This window comes from Ascaphus truei, unplaced genomic scaffold, assembly GCF_040206685.1.
Source record: "Ascaphus truei isolate aAscTru1 unplaced genomic scaffold, aAscTru1.hap1 HAP1_SCAFFOLD_1918, whole genome shotgun sequence".
Taxonomy (NCBI): Eukaryota; Metazoa; Chordata; class Amphibia; order Anura; family Ascaphidae; genus Ascaphus; species Ascaphus truei.
Genome location: NW_027454822.1, coordinates 12,641 through 21,971, shown reverse-complemented (window position 1 = coordinate 21,971; position 9,331 = coordinate 12,641). Strand labels below are relative to the sequence as shown.

The 9,331-nt window shown below is 51.7% G+C and overlaps 2 protein-coding genes across 2 annotated transcripts; one reads left to right on the top strand and one right to left on the bottom strand.

The window, feature by feature from the left end:
* Positions 1-315: 315 nt before the first annotated feature.
* On the top strand, positions 316-3,573 carry POP5 (POP5 ribonuclease P/MRP subunit). The gene is made up of 5 exons (XM_075582128.1): positions 316-486; positions 1,022-1,164; positions 1,354-1,503; positions 1,935-2,018; positions 2,090-3,573. Exons 1-5 carry the CDS (start codon positions 470-472, stop codon positions 2,185-2,187), a joined length of 492 nt encoding a protein of 163 aa, XP_075438243.1. The 5' UTR covers positions 316-469; the 3' UTR covers positions 2,188-3,573.
* Positions 3,574-4,116: 543 nt separating this feature from the next.
* Positions 4,117-6,816, bottom strand: LOC142477076 (E3 ubiquitin-protein ligase RNF10-like). Its single transcript, XM_075582129.1, has 3 exons — positions 6,743-6,816; positions 4,688-4,849; positions 4,117-4,604 (listed from the first exon to the last, which is right to left on the bottom strand). The coding sequence occupies exons 1-3, from the start codon at positions 6,801-6,803 to the stop codon at positions 4,531-4,533; spliced, it is 297 nt and encodes a 98-aa protein (XP_075438244.1). The 5' UTR covers positions 6,804-6,816; the 3' UTR covers positions 4,117-4,530.
* Between the last annotated feature and the right edge of the window lie 2,515 nt (positions 6,817-9,331).

The following is a 9,331-nucleotide window of genomic DNA, read 5'->3' as shown; positions in this document are numbered from 1 at the left end:
CCTCCCTGCCCTTTGCCCCCCCCCCCGCCCCTCCCTGCCCTTTGCCCCCCCCCCCTCCCTGTCCTTTGCCCCCCCCCCCGCCCTCCGCCCTTCGCCCTTCCACGCCCGGGCAACGCTGGGTATATCAGCTAGTATATATATATATACGGAGAGACTATATACAGAGGGAATAGATATACAGAGTATATACTGAGAGACTATATACAGGTACAGAGAGATAAAGGTATGAGACACGGAATCACTCGGCGTTGTATAGTTATTCCGAGTATCTCTGCAGCGTGATGTGAGGGATAAAGCTCTTAACCGGATTAAAATAAAATTAATCAAACTGGAGGAGCCCACGTGACTTCCGCCACACACAACATGGCCGCCACAGGACCCCGCTCCTCCGGAACTGACGTTAGACAGCCAGAGGGTATTTCCGGAAGAAGACACATGTGCGACCCGGCGCCCACATGACATCACTATAATGCGGTTCAAATCCCGGTAAGGAGAGCGGCGCGTGTCGTACATATAGAGAATTTACACAAATGCATTACCCCCACCACCACAGGTAGCTGCCCCCTAATTTGCCCCAACCCCCCCAGGTAGCTGCCCACCTAATCCCCGCCCCCACACACCTCAGGTAGCTTCCCCCTAATTTGCCCCAACACCCCCCTCAAGCTCAGGTTGCTGCCCCTTAATTTGCCCCAACCCATCCACCATCAGGTAGCTGCCCCCAAATTTGCCCCAACCCCAGGTAGCTGCCCCCTAATTTGCCCCAACACCCCCCTCAAGCTCAGGTTGCTGCCCCTTAATTTGCCCCAACCCATCCACCATCAGGTAGCTGCCCCCAAATTTGCCCCCCCCCCTTCCAGGTAGCTGCCCCCTAATTTGCCCCAACCCTCCCCCCAGGTAGTTGCCTCCTAATTTGCCCCACCCCCTCAGAAAGCTGCCCTGTTATTTGCCCCCTGCCCATCGTTACCTTGGTATTTGCCCCCCCCCCCCCTCAGATCGTTGTGCTGTTATTTCCCCCCTGCAGGTACTTGCTGTGTGAGCTTGTCCTGGAAGATCCTCGCCTGAGACAGAATATCTCGCAGGGTCTGATCCTGCACAATGTCAAGGAGGCTGTGGCTCGCACACACGGGGACTTCGGCGCGGCAGCGTGTGCGATTTCCCTGTCAGGTGACTTCAGCCCGTCCGTGTCCTCTATACTCTGGGAGAACGTAGAGTTGGGATCTGTCTGCGGCTACACGCGGGAAACCTCACATTTGCCTTGTGATGAAAACTTCTCCGGCTGTGTGCGCCGCAGACAGCGTTACTTTTACACGTGGTGCCGTGTCTGTATTTAGTGTGCGTCTCTCTCTTGTGCAGTGAAGTATCTGAACGCATACACTGGAACCGTTCTGCTCCGATGTCGGAAAGATTTCTACCAGCTCCTGTGGTCGTCGCTTCCCTTTATCACGAGCCTGGACAACAGGGGCCAGCGGTGTCCGTGTTTCATAAACACGTTACATGTGGGAGGTAAGAATCCCACGTCTGGTCTACATGTGCGCACGGACAGCAAGTTATAGGTCTGGAGATGTTGCGTATACTGCACAGGATGTGTCACCACGAAGCCTGATATTCCTGGCATGTTTCTTTGTACACGGCGGGATTGCAGGATCCGGCATCCTTTTAACTCTGGCAGGAAGTGGTAGAATTATATGGGGGTTATATTAATCGAGAAGTACAAAACCGTACCGAAGGGAGACCATTGATATAACCCAGTTAGATATTCGTAATGGTTGATGCTTCAAAGAGACAAATATAGAACGGGTGTGCAATCGTTTCTAACCCCCCCAGCCCATGAAATGTTTGTTCTAGACCTTAGGTCCATATTCACAAAAGCGTGTCAAGCTTTAGCACAACCGAACGGTTAGGTGTTCACACTGTCGCACACCCTCCTGTTACAGGTACGATACGTACATGTCAGAAATTCCTCATTCAGTACAACAAGAAGCAGCTGCTGCGGTTACTACAGAATTGCACCAACCACGGTAAGAAGTGTTAACTGATAACCTTTTTGTAAAGTTGGACTTCCCAGCCTGAGCTGTGTTTGCCATTTCAGAGGAAAGAAAAGCTATCCAGCAATCTATAGCCAGCTGCTCCCTGCACACGGTGGAGGAAGCAGAGTTTTCTGTGGGGGAGGAAGAGGAGATGGAGTGACCGGCCTTGCGACCAATGAAGCCCGAGCTGCTGCTCACTGGGAATCCAGAGTTCCACACATTTCATTTCTGTAAATATGGGAATACACCCCGGCAGAAAGAAAGCAGCGGATGCAGCACCGGTGGGGCGAGGTTTGCACAGGCAGGACCGGTGTGGCGAGGTTTGCACAGGCAGGACCGGTGTGGCGAGGTTTGCACAGGCAGGACCGGTGTGGCGAGGTTTGCACAGGCAGGACCGGTGTGGCGAGGTTTGCACAGGCTGCTGATCCTAGTGCAGACACGGACTTTAAACATCTTGTATTGACACCAACTCTTTGCAACAGCCTGTTTTCTGGCACCTGCTGTAATGTTTTATAGCACAGGGCTGATAGTGTAGACACACACACACACAAAAGTTTTTTTTTCCCGCAACATGAAATTATGGCGCTGCTGGTTTCAGATGAAAACATTTGTAGTTGATCTGTAATTTTTTTTATTTATACTCACTGAGCTTAAAATATGTAGCTGTTTAACACATTCATTGCTGAGGGATTTCACTTTACTCCAATTCTAATAAGTGGGGTTTCCATGCGAGGGATGACTGGGATATACTGTGTGAGGCACTGATGAGAATCCTTCAATAGATCAAGATTTCTTAAAAGACCTGACCCATAGCAAGTATGAGACAGAAGCATTTGTCAATCTTGTGGAGGATAAGACTAGACTCACTCTGTCTAGAGAAGGGATGAGTCATTTGTGTCCCAGTACATAGATCTCCAAATATTCAAGAATATCCAATATAAAAGATTGTACTCACAATAGGTACTGTAACTTGTTGTCCATAAACTTCAAACTTGCAGGGCATCGATCCAGGCGTGCGTCATGCATGATAAGTACAGAGAAAAAATTGGCAAGCAGCCACACAGCACTGCAATCAAATGCCAGTGAGAGTGAACATTACCGAGCTGTACAGATACAGAAAATGGGGTTCCCCTGCGAGGGATGACTGGGGCTCAAGGGCATGGGATGCACTGGAGATATGAAAACTGTGTGCGGTCCCATGTACCGGGACACAGATGACTCTTCCCTTCTCTAGCCAGAGTGTCCCGTGTTATCCTCCAGCAGATTGACAAATGCTTGTGTCTGATATACTTGCTAAGGGTCAGGTCCTTTAAGAAATCTTGATCTACTATTGAAGGATTCTCATCAGTGCCTCAAAGTTTTAATATCTCCAGTGCATCCCGTGCCCTTGAGCCCCAGCCATTCCTCGCAGGGAAACCCCATTTTCTGCATATCTTTACTGGGTACAGCTCGGTAATGGTCACTCTTACTGGCATTTGTTCACGGTGCTTTTTGTCCGCTTGCCAATTTTTTCTCTGTCCAATTCTAATAAACCTTTAAAAAGCATCCCAGCACGTTAGTTTATTTTTTTTAGTTGCAGGACGGTAGTAGGGGGGTCTCCGGAGCCGGACTGCATTCATTTCAGCTCCAGACTCCCGAGATACATACTTCTGTAAGGAAAGCTCGATATCTTTCATGTTTAAATACCCCTCATCACGATGGCCAATAGGAAGCCGCAGGAGAGGTCTCTGCTCCCTATTGGCCCGTAAGAGACAGACATTTAAAGCTACCATTGCTATCCGCAACAAGCCCTGTCAAAGCTGCTACCTGCAGAGATCTCTTTCCCCTTCTCCCCCCCCACCCCCCAGAGTGAAGCAGGGGGCCCCCTGGCCTGAATTTAACACAGCTCAGTTCTGGAAAGCCCCTGCTTCAATCCTGAAACTAAAAAGAAAATAAAGCAGCACAATCAATTGCAGCTTAAGTGAGATTGGTGTCTTGCCGACCATATGACTATTGTGGTGATAAACCCCCCCCCCCCCCCCCCATCACTTCCCCGCAGCCGAGGTCCCGCTGCCTCTAACATCGCAACCCAATACAGATAAGAACACACTGCACCTGTGAATATTTATTTAGTTTCAACTACAATTTAGACAAAAAAAAAAAATTCATTTAACTCTTTAAATGAGAAGTCACCACCAGCACAATGCTCAGCTGCAGCAAAAGCTTGGTATAGAATATGGGGTGAGTACACAGGCAAATCTGAGGCACAGGACAGCAGCACCCGAGCCTCTCGCTGTCCCTGCACCTGCACCTGCGGTGTGAACAATCCCCTTACACTGCACCTGCAAACCAGTCACACCACGGGCTGAGCCCCAACCCACAACCTCATTCTGCAGAGCAGACCCATCCCACTGCAGCCAAAACCTAAAGAAAAAGCCCTCCTCAACCATAAATACGGCGGGTAAAGTTATGCAAAGCGAGGTGTGCGGACACGAGCGAGGAGACGGGGCGCGCTGTGCTCGGCTCACTTCGTGTGGACCATCGAGGTGCTAAACAGAAGCTTCTGCTGCTTCTTCTTCCTCTTCCCTCCTTTGTCAACTGAAACAGAAAACGAGATCCACCCCGAGTCAGTGAGAGGGGCCGTTACTGTGCACCCCCCACTCCCCGAAAAACACCCTTACCTGTGGGAGGAGGAGAGGGCGGCACAGCATCCAGCTTTAGGAAGGCCGCCTCCATGGCTTGGCTGAACGAGTTCTGGAAGCTCGGCACCGGGGCCCACTCAGAACTGTCGCTCTCCCCGTCACTGTCTGCAGGAGCTGGGCTCACCCGGCTGGTCTCTGCCCCTGCACAGGAAGAGCCTGATCAGCGTGGCATTCACAGGAAATATGTGCAGTATTCACAGCTACATCTGAATATGGTTACAGTTACCAGTAATGCCAGTGTAACGCATGCAATGGTTTTATTATAATGTTAACAGTGGTATCTTACAGATAGAAAACAAACCGTATAGGACCCTCCCTGCCTTGTATCTGTTATGCTGCCATCTATTGGTTATAATAGGAACTAGTTTAGAATGAATGCGCCAGTGTCCCACTGATCCCCGAGCTCACCCGTCCTGAGACACGACGAGTGCCGCTGTCTGCCTTCCATGCGCAGTAGCCATTTTTCTACCTCCTAACTATCCGTGTTTCAATAGATACTGTTGCGTTCAGAATATCAGCTCGTCTTCGTGTGTATAAAAATAGGAGGCGTTTACCCATCTGTCGAGTCGTACACCATCACAGGCAATGAGGATAAAATAAATAAAATATACTGGTAGTACCTATATCGTGGGTCACCCAAAGACAGATTCACGTTTCCGCAGCTACTTATACAGCTCGGGCCTAGGCGCCAGGGTCGGGACACAGACTCCAGGTATGCTGCTACATCTAGTACTACGATTACACCCGCAGCCGAAGGCCGGGAAAGCACGTTGACACGCAATAAGCCGTTGGCCAGCGCGATACAAAACTTGCCTGCCACGGGTAAACTGCACATGCACCGCGCTTTTTAAATAGGCCCACAAGCATGGCATGAATGTAAGCCTGCACGAGAAGGCCCCCAGCCTAGAGAGCAGGGGCGCTGGGCCGTCATCTCTGCAGACACAGCACTAGGCCGAAACACCTAATTTACACAAAAAGCTTGGGAAAGGTATGAAACAAAGGCTAGTTTCAATGTAAAAGCCAGCTTACGACAAGTTTAACCCGGTAATGGCCGAATTGCTGATGCAGCCCGCTATAAACCAATACAGGTCCGTCTACAGATATTACCAATTGCAGCTAGAGAAATCTCACTTTGCTGATAAGGATCTGTCACGATAAAGCAAGGGGTGACTCAGTCGCAGACTTTACCACTTGTGCTGGACAAGGGATGTCCTGAAAACCTGACCTGTTGGTGGCACGTAAGGAATGGGGTTGCCCACCCCTGCGATAATGTCATGTTAGAGTTACAGCTTACTAAAATAACTAGTTCTGGCAATGCAGGCCTTGAGGGGCAGCACAAGAGATGCAGGGTTTACATTAAACTGACCACAGGGGCAGTTGAGTTGTAAGCGCCCATACAGGTCGTGTGGGGGGGAGGGAGAGAGGGTGGAGACTGACACATATTGCACCAGAGTCTTTAGACCTGGCATGAGCGGTTAGCACCGGAAATTAGATGGTAAGGTCAGTTAGACAAGGGACAGACTCATCACCAAGACCGTCACCTGCGCAGCACGGAGAATGAACTACAGAGGTGGCACGCTTCGTTTCACCAACAGATTATAAACACAGAATCGCTACGACTTCCCACAGGATTCAATGGCAGTGCTAAAGCAGAATATCGCACGACACGTGGGAGCAATAACCCTCGTTCCATCTGAACACAGTCAGAGAACACTGACATTCTGAAATGGAATTGTTATTCTAGTTACAATGTAACGTGCTATCTAACAGATACACGGCAGTGCCCAGTAAGGTTTGCCGTTACGCTGCCATCTATTGGTGGTTCTAGGAATTGGATTAGACCCACGTAGACGTGTGTTCTGACCCGTCTGTACCCACGGTAGCCCGAGAAGGACATTTATTTTTACCTCGTCTCCTCCCCCAAACTACGGTTTTAATAAATAAGTTCCGAATCTCAACCGGTCTTCATGTAGAAGTTTAGCGATCAGTTTCGCACGTGTGCGATTGAGACAGGGGGGGGGAACACTCACTTACCTTTCTTATTGGAGGAGACTTTAGGCCACGACCCAGACACAGCTTTACCAGCTCTCAGCATCTACACGAGGCAGGAGACACGCAGGGCAGGCGTGAGACACGCAGGGCGAGCGTGAGACGCAGGGCGGCGGGCGTGAGACGCTGGGCGGCGGGCGTGTGACACTGGGCCTTGCATAGTTACACAGAGCGGGCGTGTGACACTGGACTGGCCTTACATAGTTACACAGAGCGGGCGTGTGACACTGGGCCTTACATACAGTTACAGAGCGGACGTGTGACACAGGGCCTTACATACAGTTACAGAGCGGGCGTGTGACACTGGGCCTTACATACAGTTACAGAGCGGGCGTGTGACACAGGCCTTACATACAGTTACAGAGCGGGCGTGTGACACTGGGCCTTACATACAGTTACAGAGCGGGCGTGTGACACTGGGCCTTACATACAGTTACAGAGCGGGCGTGTGACACTGGGCCTTACATACAGTTACAGAGCGGGCGTGTGACACTGGGCCTTACATACGGTTACAGAGCGGGCGTGTGACACTGGGCCTTACATACAGTTACAGAGCGGGCGTGTGACACTGGGCCTTACATACGGTTACAGAGCGGGCGTGTGACACTGGCCTTACATACAGTTACAGAGCGGGCGTGTGACACTGGGCCTTACATACGGTTACAGAGCGGGCGTGTGACACTGGGCCTTACATACAGTTACAGAGCGGGCGTGTGACACTGGGCCTTACATACAGTTACAGAGCGGGCGTGTGACACTGGGCCTTACATACAGTTACAGAGCGGGCGTGTGACACTGGGCCTTACATACAGTTACAGAGCGGGCGTGTGACACTGGGCCTTACATACAGTTACAGAGCGGGCGTGTGACACTGGGCCTTACATACAGTTACAGAGCGGGCGTGTGACACTGGGCCTTACATACAGTTACAGAGCGGGCGTGTGACACAGGGCCTTACATACAGTTACAGAGCGGGCGTGTGACACTGGGCCTTACATACAGTTACAGAGCGGGCGTGTGACACTGGGCTGGCCTTACATACAGTTACAGAGCGGGCGTGTGACACTGGGCTGGCCTTACATACAGTTACAGAGCGGGCGTGTGACACTGGGCCTTACATACAGTTACAGAGCGGGCGTGTGACACTGGGCCTTACATACAGTTACAGAGCGGGCGTGTGACACTGGGCCTTACATACGGTTACAGAGCGGGCGTGTGACACTGGGCCTTACATACAGTTACAGAGCGGGCGTGTGACACTGGGCCTTACATACAGTTACAGAGCGGGCGTGTGACACTGGGCCTTACATACAGTTACAGAGCGGGCGTGTGACACTGGGCCTTACATACAGTTACAGAGCGGGCGTGTGACACTGGGCCTTACATACAGTTACAGAGCGGGCGTGTGACACTGGCCTTACATACAGTTACAGAGCGGGCGTGTGACACTGGGCCTTACATACAGTTACAGAGCGGGCGTGTGACACTGGGCCTTACATACGGTTACAGAGCGGGCGTGTGACACTGGGCCTTACATACAGTTACAGAGCGGGCGTGTGACACTGGGCCTTACATACAGTTACAGAGCGGGCGTGTGACACTGGGCCTTACATACGGTTACAGAGCGGGCGTGTGACACTGGGCCTTACATACAGTTACAGAGCGGGCGTGTGACACTGGGCCTTACATACAGTTACAGAGCGGGCGTGTGACACTGGGCCTTACATACAGTTACAGAGCGGGCGTGTGACACTGGGCCTTACATACAGTTACAGAGCGGGCGTGTGACACTGGGCTGGCCTTACATACAGTTACAGAGCGGGCGTGTGACACTGGGCCTTACATACGGTTACAGAGCGGGCGTGTGACACAGGGCCTTACATACAGTTACAGAGCGGGCGTGTGACACTGGGCCTTACATACAGTTACAGAGCGGGCGTGTGACACTGGGCCTTACATACAGTTACAGAGCGGGCGTGTGACACTGGGCCTTACATACAGTTACAGAGCGGGCGTGTGACACTGGGCCTTACATACAGTTACAGAGCGGGCGTGTGACACTGGGCCTTACATACGGTTACAGAGCGGGCGTGTGACACTGGGCCTTACATACAGTTACAGAGCGGGCGTGTGACACTGGGCCTTACATACAGTTACAGAGCGGGCGTGTGACACTGGGCCTTACATACAGTTACAGAGCGGGCGTGTGACACTGGGCCTTACATACGGTTACAGAGCGGGCGTGTGACACTGGGCCTTACATACGGTTACAGAGCGGGCGTGTGACACTGGGCCTTACATACAGTTACAGAGCGGGCGTGTGACACTGGGCCTTACATACGGTTACAGAGCGGGCGTGTGACACTGGGCCTTACATACAGTTACAGAGCGGGCGTGTGACACTGGGCCTTACATACAGTTACAGAGCGGGCGTGTGACACTGGGCCTTACATACAGTTACAGAGCGGGCGTGTGACACTGGGCCTTACATACAGTTACAGAGCGGGCGTGTGACACTGGGCCTTACATACAGTTACAGAGCGGGCGTGTGACACTGGGCCTTACATACAGTTA

Coding starts and splice junctions, on each gene's coding strand:
- POP5 (XM_075582128.1), top strand. Junction 1,165..1,353: donor GTGTGCGATTTCCCTGTCAG/GTGACTTCAGCC, acceptor TCTCTTGTGCAG/TGAAGTATCTGAACGCATAC. Junction 2,019..2,089: donor ACAGAATTGCACCAACCACG/GTAAGAAGTGTT, acceptor TTGCCATTTCAG/AGGAAAGAAAAGCTATCCAG.
- LOC142477076 (XM_075582129.1), bottom strand. CDS start 6,803: ATGCTGAGAGCTGGTAAAGCTGTGTCTGGGTCGTGGCCTAAAGTCTCC. Junction 4,850..6,742: donor AGTCTCCTCCAATAAGAAAG/GTAAGTGAGTGT, acceptor CTTCCTGTGCAG/GGGCAGAGACCAGCCGGGTG. Junction 4,605..4,687: donor GCCCTCTCCTCCTCCCACAG/GTAAGGGTGTTT, acceptor TTTCTGTTTCAG/TTGACAAAGGAGGGAAGAGG.